The sequence below is a fragment of the Rhea americana genome, unplaced genomic scaffold (assembly GCF_003343005.1).
Source record: "Rhea americana isolate MKP2758 unplaced genomic scaffold, rheAme1 scaffold_17, whole genome shotgun sequence".
NCBI classification, from domain to species: Eukaryota; Metazoa; Chordata; class Aves; order Rheiformes; family Rheidae; genus Rhea; species Rhea americana.
The window spans coordinates 8,424,018-8,451,101 of NW_028185816.1; the positions used below are offsets into that span (position 1 = coordinate 8,424,018).

The window sequence follows — 27,084 nt, forward strand, 5'->3', positions numbered from 1 at the left end:
GGGGGGGGGGCAGCGGCGCTGTGGGGCAGGGAGGATACCACCTCCCTCTGCCTCTGCCCTCCCGGCAGTGCTTTGGGGGTGCGGGGGTCGCCGTGGGGCGTCAGGGTGCGCGAAGCGGTGGGGGAAGAGTTTGCAGCGTGGTGACCCTCGGGGTGGCTGCTGGGGGCAGCCACGTAGAGGTGCACCCGCCCCGTGGAGGGGGGTGCGGTGCTGCGTGGGGACAGTCCGTGGGCCGTGGTTTAGGGCTGCAGTGGCCTCCGTGGGGAGGAGTGCCTGCGGGGGGGGGGTGGCCCCACGGGGACAGGCAGTGGGGCAGGAGCAGCCCTAACCTCAGCTCAGGTGGTGGGCCCCGGGGTGGCGGTCTAGGGGGGCGGGCAAGGGACGAGCCGGGTTGGTAGGTGATGGCTGTGGGCATCTGAGCAGCTTCTGTCCGCGTGGTACGAGTTGTTTTCTTGTTTCTGTTTCCACTTCAGTGCAGACATGTCGAGGCAGGTGCAGCTTACGGACGTGCTGAGGAAGGAGGTGAGATCGCTGCTGATGGCTGCCAAAGAGGGGCTAACCCCAGCGCAGCTGGAGCAGGAGTACCTGGCGATGATTGGCAGACCTCTTCCTCTGCATGACCTGGGCTTCCAGTCCGCCATGGAGCTGGTGGCAGATATGCCTGAGGTTGTCAGAATCTGTCCCCATGGCAAAGGCACCTTTATCCTGAAAGGTGAGGTGTTGCTCCCATGGTGGGGGGAGGAGTTATTTGGAACCTCATCTTGGCGTTAAGTGATGCTCTGAAACAGGGATTTGCCGGATGAGTTCCCTGAGCTGTAGGTCACATCCCTCCGTTACTTTTTCCTCATATAGCTTTATGCATCATTTCTTGCCTTTCGTTGTTGTTTTTCCCAGATGTTGACCTGCTTTTTAGTGCTTTTTAGTGCTCTTCTGCTGTTTCCCCCCCCCTTTTTTTTTCCTCTCTGAAAAACCACTCAGGCTTCTAGTTATTTTTCTGCATTTTGCATTCTGGACATAGAATCRTAGAATCAGTAAGGTTGGAAGGGACCTCTGGACTTAGATGARAAACTGCAGTAACTTTTCTTAGGGGTACACCGGGACATGTAAGCCTCATTTTTCTGTAAATGTAGAGTACAGTAGAAGCCAAAACCAGGGACAGAGCCTCTCAGAAGAAGCTTTAAATGTTTCCCTTTCTGACCCTGAGGAAAGCTCGGTCTCTGTCCTAAAGAACCTTTCTTGCTTACTTTGTCTTCGGAAAGAGTTGTGGATGCAAAGAGTTGATTAGGAAGGATGAAATGATGTTTTCATGGAGCTTTACTGTAAGATGAGAAGTTACCTAAAAGCACAAGAAAGACCTGGGTTCCCAGGTCCTCTCTGGAAAGACCTTACCTAGCTGTTTGTGTTCTCTGTCACACACAGGCTATCCAAGGCAGAACTATAACCACCCTCTTTTGCTGGTACTAATGCCGTGGTGCTAGGCATTTTGACACACAGCTTATGGGATGCAGTGCAAGCTACTTGTTCAGAAATCTTTTTTTTGTCGTTTGCTCTCTGTTGCCTGGCAGAATACAGAGGAGTGGTGGATGAAGAAGTTCAAAGTGGGTGAAGATTAAGTCAGCCCTGCTCTGAGTTGAGTGGGTTGGACCAGATGACCTCCTCAGGTCCTTCCAAATCTACTTGATTGTATGATTCCARCACTGTTGTCTCTGATGGTGAATTGAGGATGAATTTAGATAAAGAACAGCTGCACAACCTGTTTTTTTTTTTTTTGAATGTGTTGCCAGCACCTTTTGGTTTTGTGAACTGATTAGAGTAGCTTGCTTTTTTTCTCCTTTTTTCCTATATGAGTGTTTTGAAAAAGACTCTGAGTCCAGCAACAGCCTGGTACTGTTAAATTATAGCAAGGATTTGCCATGGTTCTGGCTTGGGGGTGGAGGCAATGAGCCATTTAGTGCTCTCCCAACAAAATCTGTGGCGGCTGATTTCCTGTTGTGATGCTATATGCAAGCGTTTCACCAGCCTTCCTACTTGTATCTGCATTTGTAATGATAAGGATGCTAATTGGATGTTGGCTGATAAATCCAGTCCAGCCGAATTTGCAAAGGGAGAGGAAAAGTCGTTGCCACGCTGAAAATCAGCCATGATTAATTGTGTTTGCTTTTGAAAGAGGCCCTTCTGAAGAAGGGAGGGAGAAGAGAAAAGAATGAAAAGAGGAAGAGTTTTGACTGTGTAGAGGTTTTAGTGATTTACTATTTCAGTGGTTCTATTAGTTCATGTATTCTGCTTAGCTGTTGCAGATGAGACCACCAAAGACATTGCCAAACTGATCGCCAAACAAAAGACAAGTGTTAAGACACGGAATGCTGCACCAAGGGCAAATGCTTTGCCTAGCTCCAGGAATCAGCAGAAGTTCCCTCGGAGGGGCAGGACTCCTCCTGTCTTGCCAGCAGCAGTGAAGAGTGAGCTAAAGGATCTGCTGAGTTCCTCGCCAGTTCTGCTCTCAGACTTCAATAAGGCCTTCTCCAGACGCTTTGGCCGGGCGTTCAAGTACATGCAATATGGATTTTTTTCCATGCTTGAAATGCTTAGTAGTGTGTCTGATATCATTGCAATTGAACAGTCAAGAGCAGGTTCTTTGCTAACCCTGAAGAAAAGCCCCTCCACTGAAGAACAACAGGAAAAGACACCACAGGGTGAGGCTTACCTGTATTAGGAGATGTGTAGTTCCTGTAAGCACTGTCTGTGGCCAAGCAGCTGTCGTTCGAATGGATGTTGCTATATTTTCATCTGCTGTAAGAGTCCCSGTTCCTCTAAAATTTAGCACAGAAGGGCTATGGGATACTGTAGAAGGAGCCGCACGTGCAGCTTATTGCAAGGGCAATGTCTTGAGAGCAGAGAACTTACCTGGAAGATTCCCACCACCACCATTTTTGGTAGCAGGTGAAAGAGGGGGTGTTTAGGCTAGTCAGGCTAATACAGGCTTTCTGAACGCGGGCTAGAATTCCTGGTCATTCCAGGCAGTAGGTAACAAAACTGGAAGGATGTCCTGAACGCCTGCTTTACAGGCCACTAAAGCCTATTGAACACCCTGAGACTGAAAATTTACTAGTACTAGACTAAAAGTCACAACAGTAACGTTCCACAAAAGAAAACAGAAGAGGTTGCAGATATTCTCAGTGTTCCTGCAATGGGTGCGAGGGAGAGCAGAAAATCGCATGTGGTTCCTGCCAAATTTCTGACTTTTCTGGAGAGAATTCCTTTTTGCATCAGTCTAGCAATTGATGGTGTGCTCTCAAGAGCAAGAGTTTTTGTTTTGTGTTAATACAGTAAAGGATGCCTCTAGAGAATGCTGATGAACATGATAGCTGTGAATGCCACAGGAGATCAGAAAAAGGGCACTGGCGCTTCATACTTTAATTTTTAGATATCTTCTCTTTCTGCTTAATATGTAACATTGCATCAGTCTGAGAAAGAATCACAACCCAAGCTACTGTCTTTTCTGCAGCCCCTGCAGTTGAGATACCTCCTCCAGAACCCAGCTGTGAAACAGAAAGCTCCAGTCAGACTACAGAAGAGAAGTCAGAACCAGAGGAAACACAAGCAGTGGATTTTGGTGATAAATTGAAACAAGTAAGTGGCTGGACAAGAGATCTGTAGCTCTTTCATGTTTTAATCCTGGGGGAAAGACTTACTGCTTTCATTTCTGTTGAGATACATTGTGTTGTGGATGCACTACCTCTTTCAAAAATGTTAGTACTCATTTTAGATGAGTCCGGCAGTGATGAGACTCATACCAGCCTGCTATCTAGCTTTATACACTGTCAAAACCTAGGTCATTTTCATGTCTCTGGTCTTCAGATCTATGTTACAGATCATCCAAGGTCAGTTAAGCATCATCTTTCTCCCTGATAATWGTGGTGACGTCCTTTGGTGTACTCCTTTATAATTAGACTTCAATAACCCTTTTTTTTGAGACTTGAGCTGTGTGAAGTGACTTGTTCAGTCGAGCAACCTGTGTGACAGAGCTGGGGGTTGATTCTCAAGTGACCTTGTTGCCTGCAGTCTTGCTCTGACACCTGGATAATGTTGTCTGCAGGGACAAAAGTGAAAGAAGTCTTTTCCAGGTGATGCCAAGGTTTGAAAGATACCTCCCTTATTGTATCCCCCCAGAGAGAGGGGCTTAAAAAAGAAGGTATGTTCAAACTGCAAATGACAATGTAAGGAAGGTGGTAAGGTATCCATAGGTTAGGATGTAGGGATTGGTTTAGTAAGGGAGAATGGAGGAGGAATGTGATAGCAAGAATCTGGGGAATGGTTCATCTTAGCTGAAAAGTGTGAGGTGTTTCAAGATCTCCAGAACCTGTAGAAAGTGAGGGCTGCATTTGATCCTGTACCACCAGTGCAGCTCTGGCAAATGCAAGAGATGGATGGTACCTGTGCCTGGAGCTGTTTCTGGCTGAGGGTGTGGAGCGGTCCTTGCAGGGAAGGCCTGTATCAGGGAGTGTCTGTTCCTCTGCAGGTAGAATAGTAGGGTCTAGSGTATGTGATCATGTTTTTAAAATATCATTTACTAAACCCATATGTGCAACTCTGTTTCGTGGTATTCTTAACCTTAGGTAACTTCTGCTGTTCGTGCATGTTTCCTTTGTTAAAGCRTGCATTTGTGTTTCTTCTCTCACAAGTGACTTACCTAATTAACAGGAATTTTCATGAGCCTTGGAATTCCTTCCTCTCTCCTGCCTTGGTGTGATTTTTTTTTTTCCTTTATAGTTGGAGAAAGATTTTAAGATAATGCTGTGTGAGAAAGGAGCTGGAGGGACAGTAAGCTCAGCCCTTAAGGAAAAAATTCAAACTGTAAGTACTGTTAGTTGCAAATCTTTCATAGATGCTTCTTTCTGCTGTTCAGTATTGTTTTCCTGGGTATGGGTATGTGTTCCAAAGACTTTTCTCTGTTTTGTAGGCACCTTGAAAACTATCGTTCTAGTCTAATGCTGTGGCTAGCTATTAAAACTCTGCAGCAGGGATGCTATAGTCCGAAACCTCAAGTGTCTCTGGGACCAGCGGCAAATAAGTGTGCATCACAAGGCCCTGAGATGTCCAACTTTTACAAATATTTATTAAGCATGTGTATAGTTTAGTGTTTGTGTGTCTGTGTGAGTGTCTGAGCATGCAACTGTCTGCTAATGGTGTCTCCTTTTCTGTTTAGGTTGTAGCTAAGTATCCAGATGGTTTACTTGTTTCCAAGCTACATGATGAGTTTGAGGTAATTTTTACTATTAGGGTTAATCTTTTTACTTGCTAAAATTTGCAGCAGTGTTATACCTGTGATGATCTAAGATATGATTGTGTCAGAGCTGAGAGGTGGGGCTTTCTTTTATTGCTACTTAAGCTACTTTTGTCACAGTGCACGCTTTCACACAAAGTCCAGTCTTAAAAATCCATCACAGTGGCCGTCTAACAAGGTGATGGTCTTGGAAGGTGAAGGACTGGAGCATTTCTTGAAGAGAGAAGAGAAACCAACAGGGAGACAATTTTTTAATCCTGGCTGAGAGATGCTTAGAAAATGCTTGCTGAACTAGAACTGTTTGTGTGACTTAGCATTTTCTTTCTAATGTTTCAGATATTCTCTGAAAAGCTCAAACATTCCTTTTTTTTTCTCTCTTGTTATGGACCTCCCCTGCTGCTAGCGGTTCTCATAATCCAAAATCTGCTAATAGTTTGAGATATGGTAACCTATTGCTTATTGTGAATCTTAATCCTTCTCAGTGTGTGAGGTTCAATTCAGTGCATTGTAAAAAGCTGCTTTTTTGTTTGTTTGTTTTCTGGCGCTAGGCACATTTCAAAGAGAATCTCTGTGTGGGGGAGCTTGGCTTTGTAGACATGTTAGAGTTTGTTGGCAGCCTTCATGAYGTCCTCCATGTTGAGTGCAAGGAAGATGAACAAGACTGGCTGGTGTTTGACCTCAAATCCAGGTGCTTAACAGATGGTAAGGTGGCTTTGTATGTTATGTTTTTGTGCAAGGATCACAATGGTGCTGCTTTGGGGATGAAAATTCAACCACGTGGACCTACAGGGAGCTTTGGGATTGCTCTCTTTAAAAGAGAAGTAGATGCCCAAAGGTCTTGTGCACCAGTTTTGAGTTAAGTGGGACAGTGCCTGGAACCTAAAGATTTCTTACATGCTAGAATGTTAACATGTATTTTTTTCTACTGAAAAGGGATAACTAAATTTGTCAAGCTACAGCAAAATGGCTTGAGTCAGTTGTAATCAGGTCTGAATAAAGCAAGCAACTGTGGTTTWTATCTTCTTCAGTTGTCATTTTTTAGTCATGACTACCATAGTGTGTTGGTCTATCTTTGTTAATGATCAAGATTATTTTCACAGAAATAAAATATTTGCTTAATTTTAAAAATTGGAAGTATTGATTCTACAGTGACTATCTTGGCTGTAAAAATATTGGTGCTGTTTGAATTTTCATGCAGAACTTTTCTGCAGTAGCTACTGTGTTCTCACAAGATGGAAGTTTGCTCTGTCCTTACTTTCTCAATTCTACATACATGCAGCCTTTTTGTGGAGCCTTGAGAAACATTCCGATTGATTTGATTTTGAAGACTGAATTCTAGGCTGTTGAACTGGACAAGGAGTGAATGTGTTACTGCTCCTGCTTCTGGGTGTGTGAAGACAAATTGATTCTTTTTCTCAGTGCTTTGTATGTGTCTGGAAGTGTTTTAACCATCTTCCTTGCTTAGGCCATCTGCTTGAAAGAAATGTGCATGAGAGTAGAATAACTTGCTGAATACACTGTACTTTGACACATTTTCAAAAGCACCACCATACCCTTGGTTAGAGGTTTGGCTAGGCTTTGTTAAATCCCAGTAAGTATGTCAGTGCAAATTTTCCTCCACTGGATTTGTGTTCATTTGTATTAGCTCTGCTTCTTACACATGCACTTTGCCGGTGCTCRTTTTCAAACGTGGAAAGGAGCAACTCTGGCTCTGGGACAGGCATGAGCTTCGGGTTTTGACGTAGCGCTCTTAGTTCCACCAGATGAGCAGTCACAGTGTGAGGACTCCTGGCGTTGGTCCCCACCCCCTCCTGCTGCTGAGGTCTCCCAGAACTCCTCTCTCGGAAAGCCTGAGGATGATGTGAACCTGAATCAAAGCAGAACATTCAATGTGGTCACAAAGTCATTTAAACCGGTGAGTAGGCAAAGCAGCAGCTAGTAGTTAAGCTGCGCATAGAACAGCACTGGCTGTTGGGTGTTTTGCGCTCAGAAATGTGCATCTTCGATGTTTTTGTTTTTCCCATGTTGCATGCCAGTATGTTACTCAGGACAARTCTTTTCAGTTCATTGTATTACTCCCGTGTCCTTTCATCATTGTTGTTACAAGTTGTGAATGCTTTTACTCCTTTTCTCCTTATCCTGTGTGCTATTGTGTTATCTTGGGAACGCACATTCTTTTTGCAGGTATGGGGTATGTGAAGCAGTGTAAACCATTTACTTTAGGCGGCTTTATAAACCTGTAATAASTAAAGGAAGCCAGTAAGACTGTTAACCACCTTAAGTTGTATCCGTTCATGGTCCTCGCAGCTATTCAGTTGGACTTTGAGCATTCTGATTTTGTTTGGCAGTGTATTTTCAGAAGGAAATTGAGAAAATGCAGCTCCAAGTGTCTACCCAGTGTGATTGGAATAATATGTTTGTATCACCACTCTGTTTTTCCCCCTGTTGAGCATCTTTAGACTTTCCCATTTCCCAGAAAATCCTCCTAAYGTGAGTTATTTTTCCAGCCAACTTAGTCTTGTGTTTGTGTCAAACTGGTGGTTTGGAGCATGTGCGTAGGGAAAAGATTCCAGGAATTCTTCCTGACTTTACTGTTTTGTTTGCTAATGATCTTGGAAGCCTGAGATTAGGAGTATGGCATTACGTAAACATACCCTTCGGAGATTTATGCAGGCTGCCTTGGTCCTTTGAAGAAATTTTAGTTTGATGTGATGAAGTCCACAGTGAATTCCCCTACATCAGACAAAGTGTGCATGTGGGAAGGAGAGAAAAGGGGATGCATGGTCCAGGTAAACCCAACCTCAAATGAGATTTTTGTTCTTATATATTACAAAAAGAACCTGTTCAAAGCTCCTAGCAAGATACATCTTGAAAGATGTTTGTACAACTAAAATTTCTCATGAAAAGCAATCTGTGAAGTTTATCATTTTGTTTTACAAAGGCTCTRAAGGGGAGGAAAGCTTCCTGGAGTGTGCCAGTTAGGATAAATAATGTAAACATTAATCAGGAAGCTATGAGGAGAAGGGGAGGATGAGACCTGATCCCTGCACTGTTGTAAGGTATCCAAATATCCCATCACAAGAGACAAATAATGGAAGTGTTGTAATGAACGAGTGAGGGAAAAGGRCCGAGTCAATCCACTTGGCCCAGAGAAAGGGATAATATCCAGAGCCACCGCTCTCAGCGGCTTCTCTCCATCCTGAGCAAGAGGACCAGGAAGGATGTCGTTCACACCACTCTTGCGTCTGCCTACACRGGCTAGGGAGAGGAGTCTACCAGTCTCCCAAGCCATAATGCTACAAATGCATCCTCCACATAGGAGGGGATGTAATCTGTRAAAGTGTAATTTTTAGAGTTGTGATTTCTTTAATAAGCTTGTTGGCTTTTTGTAAACTTGTTTTTTAAGTATGTCTCCTACATCTTTCACATAGATTTCTGTCATCGCTATCAGTGTGTGAACTAGATTGTAGATGCCATGTGTGCCCCTAGAGTAAAATATGAAGAGCAATCTGGGAACAAAACTCTCCCTCAGAAATGTCACTATTCACAGGCACTTCTAAGAGGAAATCTATGAAATGTGGATTTTTGGAAGTGATGCTGCTTCCCAGGCAAGAATTTTCTCAGTTGTTCTTTAACTCAAAATGTGAATTTAGTATTTAACTCAATGTTTTACTCAAAAYGCGGAACACAAACTCAAGGGTGTTAGTCCTTGCACAGTCTCAGAGAAGGAGAGACTGTCATTTATTTGAAAACGTGCTTTAAAGAGACACCATTGTAAGAAGCCTCATTTGCAGTTGCATTAGCCATTTAGTGGTGTGTGTGCTGGAAGGCAAATTTTGCATGCATTCCCTCATGTATAACCCAGTGATAACTTATAGTGTGTTCACTGTGAGGAAAGATTAAATCACTTTGACTTCTGATCATTGGAAGAGCACTGTTAATTAGTATGAAGGTAAGCTCTTGAGGCAGTGAAAGTAGCTAATGTACTATCAAGGCTCCCCTCTACACTAACTCGGATGAATTAACCTTTTCAACATAAAACAGTTGAAGAACAGCACAAAAAGTAGGAAGCTGTGCTGGCTCACTTATGTGGGTAGATCTGTGTAGAATGAGAAGAGAACAGGTTTGTAGGTTTTGTTTGGTTTTGTCCTTGGAAAATATCTGTAGTGACAGCAATTTGCTGAGTGTGAAAATGAGATGCTTTTGTGTCTTCTGTCACTTTTACATCATTTTCAAATAGAGTTTTGCAATTCCAACCATATGCACTTTCGTAGTCACAGATCTTACAAATAACRTCTTTTGTGTTAAATGCAACAAAATCAGAGTTTTTTTTCTTTTTTTGAGCGATAGCAATTCAACTCAAAACACTTTTATCTACATCTGTGGCATGATTTTGACTCCTCCTCTATTCATTACAGGAGTACAAGCAAGGTATTTTTGTTCCACCACKCTCTTTTGCTGGAGTGAGGGAAGGAGGAAGAAAGTGAGAGTGAAAATTAACTCTCTTATCACAGGGGAGGTCAAATTTGCACAGTTTGGTGGGATTCTGTGATACTCAGTACATCACAAGTCCCTGGGAAGCAAGAACAATATTTTTACCTTAAGAGACCAGTCATGTGTGTTCTGTGCCAGGCAAAACATCTGAGTGCTGTCTTCCTCTTACTCCTTTGTAGCCCCAAGGTTTGGAGTACTCCCTGCTAGCCGTGGAGATGACGACTTCAGAAATCCCCCCAGATGCTGTTCAGAACATAAGCCTTTGCAGCTTGCCACTGCTGGAGAAAAACTGCTTGGTGGGGGTCTTTGTGGAATTCATCATCTCTCCTAGCCAGTTCTACATCCAGGTCTACAGCAGGGAAACATCTGATAAACTGCAGGATCTGATGATTGAGATGAGGTGCGAACGTGCTRTGCTGATTTGGTACTGCTGCCTGTTCTGTGTGTGCATGCGCTGAGAGAACTGGACGTCCAGCTGTTAGTTACGGTCGCTGCTGGCTTAATAAGTTGATACAGAGATGGGTGCAATGTACTCCTAGACWTACGCATAATGCTTACTTACTCCTTTTAGCTAGCAAGCAAAACATATGGTTAATAGCCATTCGCATTTGGCTGGCTGTCTCCTGGACAGTCCTAAACTTTTAAAAGCCTGGAAGTAAATTTAGGGACTTTTGTGTTCCTTTGCATCTCCTCCCTGTGTTGCCTGTGCTACTGTTGTTCATCTGCTCAGTTAAGGCTTTTGCTTCCATCCTAACAGTGGTCAAAAAGCAACAGGTAGCAGGTTTTTGTCATGCCTGTATTTGGCAGCAAAACCCACTCAGTGACACTGTCAGGTGCATCACACATTTGGGATTCTATTCAACTGCAGCAGTGCTACAGCTGCTTTTAAATTCTGTGCTAAAGCAGATGCTTGATGTTCATAGAGCATATATAAGTGTAGTTACAGACGCTGCAGACAAATACCGTGGATGTTTAGCCAATACTCCAGAAACATGTTCATAAAAAGCAGCAATATGTCAAAGAGAGTGGTTCCAGAACATTATTTTTTTTTGCAGAAGGAATTGAAAAAAATAATAATGGAGTCTGAAGACTAGGGACCAGTATTGAGACTGGTACTAGGACTATATTAAGTTTCTAATTATTGTCATCTCGTTAATTCACTTTCTGTTGGACCGCAGGAAGAACAGTCAAATGTTAAAGTTTTAGATTTGCATCTCCTTTATTTTGTCATTTCAGTGTAAGTTCACTGGAACAGAGACGTAAAACATCCATTAAAACAACTCAGTTGCTGGCTTAACTGGTAGAGATACAGTGCTCCATCGTGACTAGCTARTGGTGGAAACTGTGTTGATGAAAGCCAAGTAAATAATTCATAAACCTTTGAAGTATGTATGATTTATATCTGTGATGTGCAAGAATAATACAGGAAAGCTACAGGTTTCCCCGCATGCCCAAGGGGTTTCCCTGTACAGTATTTCCTAACACTTGCATTGACTCTGGAAGCTTTTCCACGTTTTGTCTTAAGCTGAATGCCTGAAAATTCATATAATGGGGACTTTAAGAAATCAGGGCTCTTTAGGAGCCCCTGTATGTTTCTCTTTGCTCTTCTGTTTCCTACCAAGTGCAGGCTTTCCTTTTGGTGTTTTCAGACGCTGTTATTCAAATAAAATCATTTCTGATCGTTACATCATGCCTGAGTCCTCAATGCAGCCTGGACAGCTTTGCTGTGTAATGATCTCTGAGGATAAGTGGTGGTACCGGGTTATCATCCACCGGGTGCTCAGTGACCAGGAAGTGGAGGTGTTCTATGCAGATTTTGGAAACCTGGGCACCGTCCAAAAGTCTTGGCTGAGATTCCTCAAGTAAGTAGATTACACAGGGGGACCTTGGGCTAAATCCTTCTGCATTTCTGCCTTTATTCCTTAGCCTTGCCTTTTGTCACTTTTCGTCATTTTGAGGCTCACTATCTAATCCTTCTCTGTGGGTTTTGCGAGTGGATGCAAACATCCTTGTGAACGGACATCAGTCTAAGCAGGCTGCATTTTCTGCATTGGGTAGCATCATTCTCCTCTAATGCGGTATTTTTGCTCTCTCTTACCTCTGTTCATACATGGCCATTGGCATTCCTTGGCTCAACAGTCACTGCTCTCTGTCTGTAACTTGGTATTCATAAAAGGTTATGATGGGAAAATGCTTTGGGTAAAGGAGAGCATAAGGGACTGGTCACTGTTATTTTTTCTGCTGTGCTCATTCTCTGGATATGAAGTGCGTTCCGGAGCGGTTGACCAGTCTTATTCATAAGTGCAAAATCAAGAGCAGAGATAGCCGTTGGGTTTTAAAACCCAGAAGAGAGGAAGTTCTGCTACTCCAGCGGTTTTCGCTCTGTAGTTTGCAGTGATGGTGATGGCTTTATCTCCTGTTTTAGGTGGTGCTACTTGAAGCTCCCTGCTCAGGCTGTTGCGTGTTCCTTGGCATGGGTGAAACCCGTGGAGGTGTGTTTTCACATTTGGTTTTGTTTACTGGCATATGTATGAGAACCATTAAGTGGCAGTGGGCTTTATATCTTGTTATTGGCAAGCATTTAGACTAATTTAAATCTCATTGAGGTTCATAGCAGAGTTACTTCCATGTTTGGCAGAATGTGACTGGGTAAGTCTGTTGCTTTACAAGTAACCACTTTTCCACAGTCTGTCTTCATTAGGTTCAGAGTATTCTTGCTTATATGGTTTTAGAAACAGATAGCTATTGTTAAGGAAATGAGCAAATTCATTTCTTTCCCAGTAGTTCTGCATAGTTCTTTTGAAGCCTTGGTAGCTCCAGCACAGGTTCCTCAGTTTTTAACATTTCTTCTATGACTGCACTTCGAGTGAGTTAATTTTGAATTAGTTTGGTGCAATCAGTACAGCCAAAGAATTACAGTGCTCACCCTATGCTGAGAAACCTCTYGATCAAAAAACCTGAAAACACAGACTCCAAAGGAAAACATGTGCGCAAATTTGCTGCCTGTGTTTTACAAATAATAATTTTTTAAAGTTCATTTTCAGTTCTTTCCTATGTTGGGAGTGGGGGTTAAAGATTCACATTTTTCTTTGCTCTGAGGCTTAGCAGCTTCTTTAAAAGCTTGTGAGACTTCTGGCTTTTGTAATTGCATGATTCCATGAATGGTGACTTTTTAAAAAAGCCCAGTATTTAAGAGCGAGTGACAGTGTACCATGCTTGGAAACAGATAATTAGAGTGAAAGGGCATCGCCAGTGGTAACTAGCATTGCAGGCTTTTGAGTAGTTTGGTTTAGTTTAGTGTTGGGAAGCTCATCTGACCGACTTTTCTGTTGTTGTCCTAAGCCTGATTTAGCCTAATTGCCTTTTTGACAAGTGCCCGTAAGGGAAGGTCTCAGGTAGTTGATGCTGACTTGGTCATAGTAACTTCTCATCCTTGTTTCTTCTTGAGGGTACATGGACCGATGCAGCAACTCTCCGATTCCGAAAGTTGTGTGGCTCAAAGCTGCTTGTGGGCATCGTGGATGAGTATGTGAACGGTGTTTTGCATCTCTTCCTGTGTGACACGTCCTCTGAGGGGGATGTCTACTTCCACAGTGTCTTGAAGGATGAAGGACATGCAGAGGTCTGCAGAGAGAATATTCCTTCCCAGGTCAGGAGGAACCCGTGTCCTGCTGAAGGAAAGGGCAGTGAAAGGGTGGGCTGGGCATCCGTAAGGGARCAATCTTTACTTTGAAATAAGTAGCTTTGTGATGAGCAAAACTGGTAACTCATAACTGCACATCCTGTGTCTGCATCCCGCAGTGTCTGAACTCTATGATGAGAGCTTTCTTTATAGTTAAGGTGGCAACTGATGATGCTACAGGAATGTTCTGGCTTTGTAGAACAAATTATTTCAGTCCTGTCTTCTAATGCTGAATTAGGAATTAAAGTTGATGAGTTTGCATTCTGGAGTTGATACGTCTTTTATAAATAATATGGAAAAGTAAGATAGCCATAGATATTCTGAGCATCAGGCCAAACTGAGATGCCATTGAAAGGGTGTTAAGAGATGTGTTAGATTCTTACCCAGCCATTGCTAATTTCAGCTAGTTTTGCCTTTTGTAATTGGAGAGGTCCCTTATTCATCCAAACAGTTAATGAGAGCGAGTTGCTGAGACTCTATGGGTAAACAGTCAAGTGTGTTGGTGGCAGGGGCAATTAGATTAATTAAGATATGCATGGGCATATCCAGTTTTGCAGGGAGGAGGACATGGCTGAATAATTTTGTTGTTGGAGGGAGGCAAGTTGATTTTTGCAGCAAGATAATTTCTGCCAGAATTTGGAGCTAACTGAAGGGTGGTATGCTGCTGCTTAAAACGCTTGGAAATCTTGCTGGATCTCTTTTATCCTCTGTGGTAATTTCAAAATGTTTTCTTGACTGTATTTGATGTGGAGTTTTTTGTTTTTCTTTTGTTTTTTGTTTGTTTTTTTTTTTCCCTGTTTACTAGGGGTTTGAGGAACTGAATCCTTTGGCCTTGTATGTTCAGCCGAGTGCAAAGCAGGGGAGTGCTGGACTAGGGGAGCCAGACGTTCCCTTGCAGCAGGAATGTCTATGTGTAGATAACGGAACAGCAAGCTCAAGTCTCGACGGGGGTGAGCTGTGTGACCAGGTGAGCATTTGGCTGTGCTGTAGCTGTGATCCAGTGAAATCAGCACCAAGGGTTGGTGACATGTATTATTTTAGTCCCTTGCAGTTTGAGGGTGCATTTTTTGTTTTGTTTTGTTTTGTTTGATTTATTTTTTTTTCCTTTTTTTTTTTTTTAACAAGGGCAAGCAGGACCGTAACATAAAAATCATTACGTGAGGAACACAAATACTGCTCTGGATGCTTGTCCTCTGATCCTTTTGCCCACTGTCAGCTCACTGAATTCCTCTGGCCTCAGTCTGTCATAGCGTCTTGAAAACTCTCCTATGCACTATCATTTCTTAGAGAATGCTCTTAAGAACTCAGAGCAGTGCCTGATCCTTGAGATCAGCTTGACTTAACGCTTTCCCCTTTTGCACCTCCTGTAGTTGAAAAACAGTGCGTCTTCCCCTCACTTCACTCATGTTTGGCAAAGGCTGTGTGATAATTAAAGGTGTCATTCAAATGTCAGAGAAGAACAGAAGAACTTTTGGTATTTTTTGCATTAAGGGTCTTGCTCATTCTAAATTTATCTGAAAGGAAGCAATTTGCAATCCTGACTGCTACAGGTGGTAAGGTTGCACACAACTGTAATCTTTTTCAAAAGATACTCTGCAACAGCAAATAATGTTCAGATCTGGATGCTGCTTTACATCTTTGGACTTCAGAGTGCTTGAAAAAGAGGAGCTCTTTTCTGTTTAACAGATGGAGTAACTGATGAGCAGAGTTAAGCTGGGAGTAAAAGCTAAGTCTTGAGCCCAGTCTAATGTGCTGCCATTAGAAGCACCAGGAACAATTTTCTACCAAGGTGTTCTCTGTTTTCCTGTATTACTTACTGTAGCGTTTTAATGACACATTTTAACACAGAGGCCAAAGCACTTTTCAAGTAGGTGTCAGTTGTTGAAGTGCTCAGCAGTGTGCCTGCTGCAGGAATGTTTTCCATCACATTTTTCAGAATATAAAACTGAAATTAGCACAAAAGCTAGTGGAATGTTAGCAATTTGTAAAGCACTCATTTTACCTAGGTTTTGTTTTAGCAGTCTGAATTTCTATACTAGAGAAACTATATAAGCTGTTTATCTTGGATATTAGTGGCCCTGCACTGCTGAAGATTAACATATCATCTGAACTGAAGGTCCCAAATCAACATCTTAATTTATATATTTGGAAGAAATTAATGTTTCATCCTGCATTTAAGTGTGTGACCAAGACTCTGCAAATCTGGTTTTGATTCTTGGCCCTCTGGTAGGTGATTCAGATGACTTTGGAGGGGTCATTTAATCTTCCTAAGCCTTAATTAGTTAGATATAAAAAGGAGAGAATAATTCACCTTGTGTCTTACATTAAATCTTTGTAGAAAGAGACTTTTCACTCTAGTATATGTATATGTTGCCTTAAAAAAAGGGGATGCCCATCTTCCTGGAACCTGTGGGTGTAATAATAGTAGAATGAGATTCAGTGCTTTCAAGTGTCACAAATTACCTTTCAATACTTAGAATGTTATAGCTAATTGTTTTGTTGGTTATAGTGAGTGGGTGTTCACTGATTAATTTGTCATTAAGAATACATCAGATTAGCATAAATACTGGTAAGTGAAAATGAGGGCTAGAGGGATTATAATATCTAAGAAATTGAGTTTAGCTTATCTGCAAAAAGGAGCAACCTCCTTGAGATGTCTGAGAGTCAAATATCATATACCTAGGCTAATTTTTTTTTTAACCTGGAGAAAAGTTGCAGTGGTTTTGAGCGTGGATCTGCAGTGGTTTGTCTTTGTGAGTAACTGTAGTGAACTGTCTAAGCCACTTTTGTGGCACAGAGGAGATGAAGCTGTTGTTTAAATCACGGAAGTCCTGGTGTGATAAGTAGARTTCTAGCCTGTCCTTCAGTTAAATGGCTCTAAACTTACTCCTTACTCCAGAAATTTACTAAGATTCCTTTTCTTTYGGAAAATGTTCTAGGATGGGGCAGACCTTTCTCTGGGGATGCCATACCTAGAGCCAGTCTATGTGGGCTCAGATTTCTGGAACAAGAATGGGCTCCCTCTGCCAGCTGTTGAGAAGGACACCTGTGTCAGTGGTGAGGCTGTGGATTTGCATGCTGTGGCATCTTCCTGCCAGTCTGTCAGTGACGAAGGAAGTGAGAACCAGCAAAACAAAGAGCAGCTACAACAGGTTAGGTTCAAGTAATGCCCTCGGGGAAATTATCTTGGAGAGTTTTAAACATCCTTTGTTTGAGCGCCTCTTGACTTTGACTTCATGCGGAAAATCTGGAGAGTCTGCACTAACAGTAAAACTTACTTACCACTTAGAAAATGCAGTTTTATTCAATATATACAAGTTTTACTGTGGAGGCAGGAAGTTAAAGTGACAGCTAGTTTCTTGTTCAGATTATTTTCTTCTGTTCCTTCTTCCTTCTGTCCTCTCCAACTTGACAAAACTTCTCCAAAAAAGTGTTAGAGCATTTCTTAGCAGAACAGAGAACTTCTCTCTCCTATCAGTTAATCTGTCAGGGTGATATCTCATTGCTCTGTGATCTGTGCATTACTAGATTTGCTGCACTTTATTCTACCCACACTGGCTGAACCTTTCCTTGCTTTGTCCCGCTCCTTAGGAATGGCACTTGTCCGCTAACAAAGAGATGTGGGATGATGTGTGGCCATTTTTAGATCAGGTAGATATCCCAAGAACAACAGATGAAGAAGCTGAGGTTGCAAAGGAGCATACAAATGAAAACACCTCGGAGCTTATGACAGTGGTTAAGGTAAGGGTGTTCTTCCTTGTCTACTGCTGTTGAGAGGCCTTTGATCCTTTTACCATATCTCAGAAAAGGAACTAATAATGAAATAACGACTGTTTACTAGCTCAGAGCGGTACTGTTGCCTCTTCCTTGCTGTTTTCTGGGATGCTATTAATAGTATGTCRGTGCATGCTCGATTGACACTAATCCCTCATGCTGTGGATTGCAGAAACAAGAGCAATCATTTCAGCACTTTCTACATCAGTCCTGGCCCTCCTTCCCTCCTCTCTCCCCATGTGGTGGGCTGGAGGCAGCTTCTTTTAGGACAGCAGTGCTGGGACCACTGGAGCTAGGGCAGAGTGCTGTAGAGCAACATGAATCCTCAGCCAGAGTTCAGTGGGGAGTGTGAATGTGTCACGTTTATGTCACTGTCAGTCAGAGATGGAGACTGAGAGGCCCTACTTGTGGGAGCGTTGGTGAGAGACACTGAGGTGAATGCAAGTAAATGGTTCCTCGGGAAGAATAATTAGAAATTCAGCTTTTGTTGCATCAGCTAGAGCTGGGAGTGACAGAAATGGCTCAGCTTCCACAGCAGGTCTGTGTGTGGCTGCTTGTCTTTGTGGGCATGCTGGCTGTGCCACTGGGAGCAAATCTGCAGAGCCTATTCTGCCCGTTTTCACACGGGCATTGATGTCACACGGCTGAAGTCAGGGGTTTGTTGATGAGGGAGCAGGCCSTGTGTTTGCTGTAGAACACTGTGGGTGCAGAGGGATTCATAGGCCTGACCCATGGGAGTTAGCATGAGGGTGCTGTGCATTACCCAAGTTTCTTCCYGTTCAGTGAGTTAGGGAGGTGGATTTGAGAGGGTTGCACTGTGGGATACGCTTCTAGGCATTATGTGGAGCTGGTGTTGTCCGCTTTTGTCTTAAGTAGTGGTCAAAGATGAGTTTAACAGGACCTGTAGCATTGCTCTTTACAAATGCCCTGCTTTGGGTTCAGTAGGGAGCCATAGTGCTCTGGCATTGCTGAGCCACAGAAGGCAACGCAAAGCTGAAAATGAGACTGTTCATACAAGGCTGTGGATGATTAGAACTCCTTACATACCTGTAGATTGTGTGGGCAGAGATAAAGCGCCCTCGGAAGAATGAGGGGAAAAGTGGCTTTGAAATAGCCTGCGGCAGACCTGGAAGAAATGGTGGATCTAGGGGATGTTACCTGAAAGACACGGAGACTAGGAAAAGTGATACTGAGAGAAGAGGAAGTTTGTGATAGCAAGTATGAGGAGCAAGGAAGAGATGGAGGCAGGTGCGTAGCTTGCAAGAGGTGACTCCAACAGTCCCCTGCAGGTGTTAAGCCGCGTGGATTTAGAAGCACGGGAATTCCTGACTGGATCAGAGAAGTCCTGGGCTCATTGTCCCTGGCAGGGATCTCTGTTACAGTCTTTAGAAGAAGTGACAACAATTTCTATTRCGGAAAACTATGGGGGGGGGCAGGAATCGTGCCTGTAGGCGTTAGCTAGCTGGCTGGAGTGCTTCCCCCCTCTTAGGACAGGGGGGTTTCCTTTTGCTGATCCCCGCTTATCTCTTGGCCGCAATAGGTCTTTGTGGCACCTGAATCTACARGCAATGTCACAAAATGGTATTGCTGTCCCCCTTAATGCATTAGGACAAAGAGTAGATACTGCCTTACCTACTTCCTGCCCTTCACAGTACTCTCTAGGGTATCCCATCTCATTTGTCCCTTCTCTAAACTGAATAGCCTCTGTCTTTTTGAATTATTTCCGTCCCAGCTTTTTCTAATACTTGCAGAGATTTTCACTGTCCACGCTTGCACCCTGTCTGTTTCTATTTTGCCCTGTAGGGGCAAGGACTCCTTAACTGTCCCCCAGCTGAGATAGCATGGGTTGCAAGAGGAGAGGCTTATTATCTTTCAGCCCTGTTCGTTCTTATCCTAACGCTCTGGTTTTTTACTGCATGTTAGGCAGAGTTTTTCAGTAGGCTGATGGTGTCAAGGTGAGTAGCCAGTTAATTAGACTCCGTTGGTGTTTCAGTCACTCAAATTATTCTGTCTCAGCATCTTGTCAGCACAGAATTTCTTGTGCCCAGCCATCTAGCAGTCTTTCCTGCTTCAGGAGCTGCTCCTGGTCCCATTGTTGTACCCAGTTTAAACTACTGAAGTTTACTTCTGTAAAAAATTAAGTGTGTTGTTCTGGGCTGGTTCTCTGACCACACTCTCCTCTGACCAACGAGAAGCACGTCCAGATGGCGATTCACTCCCCCTGAAGATGGGAGGCTTTCTCTCTCTGTTGGCAGCAGAAAAAGCCTAGAGAGCAGGCACCTAATTTTTAAACAGCTATGGTTGGACAAAGTAAATTGCACGACTGGTGGTCTTYTGACGTTTCCCTCTTTCTCCCCTCTGTGCTGAATTATTAAATACAGACATTGGATATAGTCAGTGTCTATGGCTGAGACAYGGGTGCTCATCTCTGAAACTTAAGTTTAATTTGTTTTCTTAACCAAAAGTGTGGAGGGACTTCCTCAAACTTGGTTCCCGCTCCCTTGCAGAAACTCCCTCCATCATTGCCGTCACTTGTTCTGCGTGGGGCTGCTGAGAGATCAGCCAGCTGTTAATGCTTTGCTAAGAGATGGTCGTTTGCATCTTGTAATAAGCTGTCACGCTTTCAGCTTGCTGTGCAGGAAGAGCTGCCCTTTGGCAAGGTTGTGAGTAACTAGTATTTAAAAAAAAAATACAGTTGCTGACATTCCAGTCCTCCTTGGACTCTGAAGGATAACAAAGATCAGAGCAGCTAATGAACTGAGTATGCACTAATCACACCTCTCCTGAGTTTTTTATATACGTTTGCAGACACCACATTCTCTTGGAGAGTCCTCAAAGCCTGCTGTCTTACCCAAGCCACTGGAAGACTTTTACATCTCCCTCATCTACTCCAACCAACCAGCAGAAATGAGCCAAGAAGACCCTGGTCAGACAGAAAGATGTTCTAACAAAGCCCAACTTCTTGAAGCTGTACCTGCCTCTGTTCTGCTTCTGGCAACACCATTTATCTTGGACCAATGTAACAGTATGAATAGATTTGTCAATAGAGTTTAACATGGAGGAATGTTGAGAGTCTGCCAATGTGCTAGGAGTCTTGCAGTCAGCGCTGGGTATCTCAGGATTGGTAGAAGCTTCTTTGCTAGAACAGATGAAAAAGTTGGTGTTTCTGTGCAGCAGATGCACAGATGCAGCAAAATGGATTTCTAAAGGTCTAATGGGGACAAACGAATTGAGGGTTATTTCTCTCTTTGATTTTTGCTGTCTTTTCCAGACTTTCTGGTATTTTCATGCAGATGTCTTCCTCCATACGTTAGTGTGTGTTCACTTCATACTGGGAATCTTTCAATCTCCCATCCATGAGAGAGAGAAGATTATTATTATTATTATTATTTTTAACCTTGTAAGACCACCTGAGAGGGGTCTTTCTCCTTCCAACTTCTGAATCATGAATGAATTTACAACACATTGCAGAAATGGCTCAGTTTACAAGCTATATTAAGTCACTTGCCCAAAGCAGTGCCTCTTTGTGCCTTAGAACAGAGCTGTCTCTGAAATGGAGGCCCAGTCCTCCAGATGGAGCAACTTGATTCATGTCTGCTTTCCCACTTCTGAGGAAATGGGAGAGGAGGGAGAGATGCTCCTGGCTTATACTGTGCCAGACTCACTCCAAAGGTGGGGGCAGGGTAGTCCCCATACCATGGCTTGGTAAGGTCCTGGCAAAAGGGATTTGCTATCTAAAGTGGAACTATTGGAATTGCCTTGCAGATAGGTAYTATCTTTCCTGTTTTCCTCCTTATGCAGATAAAGTGAAGAACGAAGACCTTCCCAAGAGAGAAGCAGTTGTCCTTTGCAGTGCCAGTAGGTTAGCTGACCAGGAGGCACATCAGAAACTTTATGTTCCTCCTACCTCACCATCTGCAACGTTGGGAGCCGCTGCACGCTTGGCTGCTTCCAGTGGCCTCTTCCAGTGGTTTCCGAGCCTGAGAAAGGAGRTGTGAGGAAGGGGGAGAAGCCATAGCTGGAGCGACTGCTGAGGAAGGAGTTGTCCTCTGCTGCAATTGCCTGGAGCAGCGAGGGCTGTCTGTGCAACTGTCCTGTCACTTTCTTGGTTCAGAAACATTTCATCCCTGGAATAACTTGGAGTCTGGCATCTTCTCTGATGTGCTCAATATATGTGATAAATGTTACTTTTACTTTCAGGAAAATAGATTATGTTCGTGTTGTRCTGCCGTTGTACTGATTTATTGCTTTTTAATGTTTTGGAAGAATATCTAGTGTCATCTTGTGTTGCACCCTCTAAGGTGCGGAGAGAAAAACTGTATACAGGTCTGTCCCTTTAATACTCTTAAGTGCAGTTTTGACTGAGGATGAGGGGAACCTTTCTTTCAGTTATATCTTAGCTTAAGTCTCCACCTGTCCAAGTGGGGCTAACCTGCAAAACTGAAGTTTTCTACCTCAAGAAAAAGTCACTTTGATTTGTTAATGAATTAGGATGCAACAAACACAAAGCCTCAAGAATCCCATTTTACACTTACTGAATTATATATATACACACACAGCCTATATATATATATATATATTTTGAAGCTTGATATGTTGACCATGTTCTGTCATGACTGCCCTTTCAGACGGGCATATGAAATAATGCTCTTTCCATGGCCTTCAATGACTGCAGCAGAGAGCAATAATAATCATACAACTTGTGTCCATCAGGAGTGGCATTTTACATATAATTCACAGGAATGGGGAGAGATGCTGAGTCTACCCGGCCTCTAAAACTACAAGTATTATGGCTTTCATGCCAACGTTGCTCTCCACCTGAGGCTGTGTATAATCCTGCTAAGCAGTTAATTGCACTTGCTCTGAGCGTGGCCTCGTTGGTGGTGGTGTACAAGGAGAGTATTTGCTGAAGGCCGCAGAGAGGAAAATTCATTTTACGGCACCTGTTGTGGCTGGTGAGGGGTCAGGAATCCTTCTAGGAAACAGCTGGAGCAGGAGGAGGGTGTTACTGAGGAGAGATACTATATGACAGACCTGATGACGGTGCTTTATGTGCAACAGGTGAGTCGGTTAAATACATCTCTGTGCACTGCCAGGGTYGGTGCATCGCTCCGAACCGGGGAGCCCGTGCCTTTGCTAGGTCTTCRTCACGCTAGATCATGTCGCAGTCAGGTCCTGGGTCCCTGAGGTGAAAATGAAGAACGGAGTGACATTTAGAGTAGGAAACCCAAACTGCAGAATGAAATTACTTCATGCCTCCAGACTGCTGTTGTGCCAGGCAAAAGCTCGCAGGGGCCGAACAGGCGGTGCCGTGTTTCATGAACTGAGAGGCTGCCCTGGGCTGAGCTCTGGGCAGCCGGGGCTCGGGGAGGTTTCCCTGAGAGCTGGTGACGACGGAAGGGCGGCTGTCGTGTTTCGACTGCAGCGTTTGGAAGTGTTCGGATGCRGAAGGGCTAAGCACGTAGAGAGGAGGAAGAGAGAAAGCGTGTCTTGTTTCTAAATCGTTTGCTACAGCAAAAATAAGGTTTTTTTGGTTTGTTTTTTTTTCCTCCCTTAATTCTATACAGGGTCTATATGGTCCTCACTTAAAAACAGGCAGACAGAAAGCTAATGAGGAAAATGGAGGCAGCGAGATGGAGTTACGGGGGCTGTGTTTTGGGCAGATGGCAGTACAGCCCCGCAGGGAGTTTCMGAAGTTCCTTGATTTTTCTGGTCCCGTGCTAGGACTGTGGGGCTGCGTTGYGTTCCTCACCGAGCGTAGGGAATGGCTGAAACGGAGCGGAGCTTTCTCAGGGCTCTGGGCAGTGGAGCTGGCCAGATATGAGTGCTTTTTTTTCCCCCCTTTGATTGCATCTGAACAGAAGTATTGAAACGGGAAAATTCCTGTAGATTTTTTTTATGCTTCTCACAGAAATGTAAGTTTTCAGGTCCCAGGTGGATCCAAGTTCTCATTTCTGCAGAAAACTAGTCACTGTGGCGCTTCTGGAGGATGAGACACAGGAGGGACTGGATATGGTTCTCTGTGGACTGAGCAGCGGGCAATCCAGTGGGAAGGATGTGCGTTTTGAGTCCTTCCAGACTGAGGAGATGGGAAGGGGCTTCTTGTACTGACGGACACTGGATGTCCTTGTTCTCCGTATCATAAAGGCCATGTTGAGCAGTAACGCCTGCTTGGTTTCCATGTGGCTGAGACTTGAGCAGGCCGAATGCAGGGGAGAGGTGCCATCTTCYGCACGCTCGGCAGCTCAACGTGGGGAGCGCCTCCTGGCAGAGAMGCTGCTTGCACTCCCCCACCTCCCTCAGGAGGAGGGCTGTTGTTGGGTTTTTTCCTCCCTGGAAAACCTGCTTTCGTGGCTGTTTCTGTCTGTAGGGGGAGAATGGCATCTGGTAAGGAAGGGGGGGAACGCCGAGTCTTCAGGCTGGGCAGACAAATCTGAGCGATGGTGGCTTTTGGCGCTGCCACGAGCAGCAGGGGAGGAAATACTCTGGGACTACCATCTCTCACCCAGGTTCATCTGGAGCTCGTGGGACGTAAATGACCCTGAGTGGAAACCGCTTATTCACAGCACCGCTGGGGTAATGCAGGGCTCCCGGGCACAGCGCTGAGGGGCTGTCGTAGGGAGCCGCGTATGGGCAGCTCCGCACTACTTCCAGCGTTTCCCGTGGTGGGCCAAGTTCGACGTGAGCTGCTCGCCACTGCCTCCTTCCCAGATGCTGAGTTCATTGCTGTCTGTCAGTGAAGTAATGCAACTGCCCCTCCAGCTATTAAATGCTGCCGTTGCCTTCCCAGTCCCGCTTCACAAGCTTATGGACTGTTGTGAAGAAGAAAAGGATGATCTGTTCTCCAGGCTGTTTTCTCATAGCACCAGCTATTATGGGCTTTAGTTCCAGGTGGGGTAACSCAGCTCCTCCGGCTCAAATCTCCTGCTTCAGCAGAGGTCTTGTTCTTTTTCTGGTTGTGTTAGTCTAGATGAACAAGATGTCTGCAAGGTGGAACAAAAATGCTAGTCGCTGTCTTGAGATCTTTTGGCTCTGAGTGTTAGCCCAAAGCCAGAGGACAGATGTAGATGCACTTAGGAAGCTTGAGGAAATGCAGACGAGATAGATCCTGGCTGGATAACAAACTGGCTATGCTGTTGGGTGCATGCTTGAAATTCCTGCTGGCCTGTAAGGATATTGATGAGGTTGCTGGGCTCTCRGATTAGCTGGACTAGAAGAGTTCAGTGCTGGGTGGATGCACGCGGGCACTAGTCTTTGTGATGCCCTCTTGTAATGATGGGGTTTCTTTGGTATCCGTTGCTTGGTGGTCCTGGTAGTCCTTTATGTTTCTTCCCTTGGTGATCCACACATGGGCTCAGAGAGCAATCAGAGACTGCTGTCAGGATGCTGTACCTAGAGTGCTGATGTGGAGATGGGAAGAGATGTCTCTAAACTTGGACAGGTGAAGATGCATGTGGCTTGGCTCATGCAGCAGTTGTCTCTATCATCCATTTGCTTCTTCCTGCCAGGGGGCAGCAGATATTGAAGGAGACGTGCTAGAAAGGCAGTGCTTGTTTCCCGCAGGGCTCTGTCAGTTCTAGGGGTCTGGTTTCAGTGAGAAGCAGGTGGGATCTCACAAATGTTCCTTTTGGGTCACTGCACTTAAACCAAAAGGCCTGCAGAGGTGCTGCTGTCACCCCTACAGCAGTCTTGTTCAATACCTCAAAGTGTCCTGCCTAGATGTTTGAGCTCCTCTTCTGTTCCCTGAGCTGCAAAGTGACATGCTGCTTCCATTCCTCCTCCAGGAGGTGGCATTCCCAGGGGCACCTGCTGGGAAACTCTGGGGCTGGTTCTTCACTCACATGTTGGAAAGGCTGCTTCTACCTGTGCTTTGATGCCCCTGCTAGAGGAACCTTTCTGGGGTTTTGTAGTTGCTGGCTGATTTTGAGCCTAWGAGCTCCTCAGCTGAGGACCTCTTGGTGGCTGAGACATGATCTTCTGGGCCTGGCTGGCCCAAACCTTGTTGCCCCAAGCGCATTGTCTTCCTCTTGCCTAATTTCTTGACTGTTGGACCAACCCAACAGGGGTATGACAACTGCCAGGATATTTATTGGGTCTGGGGACCCGAGCAGGGGGAGAGGGCRAGGGGGGGCCAGTAGATGGGGAACCCCCCGAGGAGCCCTACACATCCTCCCTGCCTTGCCCGCTGCCGGGCCGCAGCGCGAGGGAGGGCTGACGCAGGCAGCACGAGCCGGTGGGCCGGGGAGATCCGCGCTGGGAACGTGCTGCTCCAGCACCTTTTCTGTTTGTTTGCGGAGACAGTTAATTAGCAGTGGGAGCAGCCGGGCGGCTGCTGGCTGCCAAAGGCTGGGGAGGGAGCCAGGTGGCCGCAAGCTGGTGCTGCTGGTGGGCTGGGGGAGGCCCGGGGCAGCCTGGGTTGCTGCAGCTGCAAACGTGGGGACGTGAGATCCTGCTGCACGGGGCTCTGGTGCCACCTCCATGCCTGTCGCTGGACCTTGGCACAGCTCTGCCCGGAGCCCCTTGCTCCCGTCTGCACCCCTGGGACCTCTAGCTCCAGCTGGGACCCAGGACCCTTTGGGGGAACTGAGAGGCAAAAATACGCAGGGCGAGGGAGGCGAGGAGCCACCGCAGCAGCTCTGCTGGGTGCGAGCGTCCTGCTGGGCCTGGCTCTGCGCCTGCTGCCGTGCCGGCACGGTGCGCGGCCGGTCCCCTGGGCAGCCCGCGCGCCGGGAGATGGGGATGCGGAGCCCGCCGGCAGCTGGCCGCCGCTCCCGCTCGGGCCGCGTCTTGCCCGCGCGGCGGGTCCCGGTTCTGCGTTCGTCACCGACGGCAGCGGGAGAGGGGGCGAAGGGCCCCGAGCTGCGTTCGCACGCGCCTCCGCGTCACGGAGCGCCGCCCTCCGGTAAGCAACGCCGGTTTAAAAACCCAAGTAGATCGCTTTGGCTTTTCGTGTTCTACACGTTTATTTTTCACGTGGAAATGGAGCCTTTTCCTGCTTGGGGAAGGCTGAAACGGCATTCAAGCCTGAAGGGGATAGTTTCATGTGACCCACAAGTAACTGCTTTTCTTTCCTCTGACCTGGAAGGATTTCTTTTTCTTTCCATTTGGCAAGAAAAACCTAAAAAAAGGAGAAAGCAAATTGTCAGCACAGGTCACTGAAAACAAGGTCTTGAGCTGCAGCTAGCTTTTGAGCTTGAGCGCTCTKCCAAAAAAAATAAATATCGGCTCCTCTCACCTCTCCCAAGCACATGCACTGGTCTCTGGGGTGCGTCCGGATTTTTCTTATTTTATTTATTTATTTTTTTTGCAGTAAAAAGCCCCAGTTTCCCCGCTGCGTTCGGCGAGGAGCTGGCGCGTGCCGCGGCGAGCTCCTCGCCGCCGCGCTCCCCTCCRGCCGCGGGCGCTGTGCTTTCGCTCAAAGCGGTGGAATTCCCTTAAATTCGCTCGCCCCGGCCCCCGGGGCGGATGAGGCTCGGCTCTCCCGCGCGCCCCCCGGCCGGGGCTCGGCGCCGCGCGCGCGCTCCCTCCCCGCTGCCGCGATGCTGCTTTTTCTGGTTCGGCTCTCGCAGGGAAGAAGCGGCTTGCGGAGGGGTTACGATCTCACCGGCGCTTTCACTCCCGCGGCTGTCAAGCTCCATTAGGAGCCCGGGCATCATCTCGCTGCCGCTGGGGCCGGGCTGCCGCGGGAGGCAGCGCGGCGGGGAGAGGGGCTGGGGAGAGGTGCGCGGGGGCCTCCCAAGCCTTTCGGGAGGGCCTCGGGCGCGCGAGAAGCAGAAGCGGGTTTTTTTCCCCTCCCGCGGCGCGGAGCGAGGCGCCCCAGCGGAGGTGGGGAAACCGAGGCACGGCTCGG

The 27,084-nt window shown here is 45.7% G+C and overlaps 1 protein-coding gene across 1 annotated transcript in view; it reads left to right on the forward strand.

The window, feature by feature from the left end:
* Window positions 1-27,084, forward strand: part of TDRD5 (tudor domain containing 5) — a 30,451-nt gene that overhangs the window by 702 nt on the left and 2,665 nt on the right. The window contains exons 2-19 of the mRNA XM_085300995.1: window positions 474-712; window positions 2,289-2,693; window positions 3,488-3,630; window positions 4,771-4,854; window positions 5,207-5,263; window positions 5,833-5,986; window positions 7,030-7,199; window positions 9,958-10,178; window positions 11,428-11,640; window positions 12,204-12,270; window positions 13,227-13,427; window positions 14,266-14,427; window positions 16,400-16,612; window positions 17,052-17,201; window positions 20,043-20,259; window positions 21,036-21,228; window positions 22,214-22,295; window positions 23,605-23,621. Of these exons, the coding sequence (XP_085157121.1) occupies window positions 481-712; window positions 2,289-2,693; window positions 3,488-3,630; window positions 4,771-4,854; window positions 5,207-5,263; window positions 5,833-5,986; window positions 7,030-7,199; window positions 9,958-10,178; window positions 11,428-11,640; window positions 12,204-12,270; window positions 13,227-13,427; window positions 14,266-14,427; window positions 16,400-16,612; window positions 17,052-17,201; window positions 20,043-20,259; window positions 21,036-21,228; window positions 22,214-22,295; window positions 23,605-23,621 (2,981 nt within the window). The 5' untranslated portion in view covers window positions 474-480. The remainder of the gene's footprint in view (window positions 1-473; window positions 713-2,288; window positions 2,694-3,487; window positions 3,631-4,770; window positions 4,855-5,206; window positions 5,264-5,832; window positions 5,987-7,029; window positions 7,200-9,957; window positions 10,179-11,427; window positions 11,641-12,203; window positions 12,271-13,226; window positions 13,428-14,265; window positions 14,428-16,399; window positions 16,613-17,051; window positions 17,202-20,042; window positions 20,260-21,035; window positions 21,229-22,213; window positions 22,296-23,604; window positions 23,622-27,084) is intronic.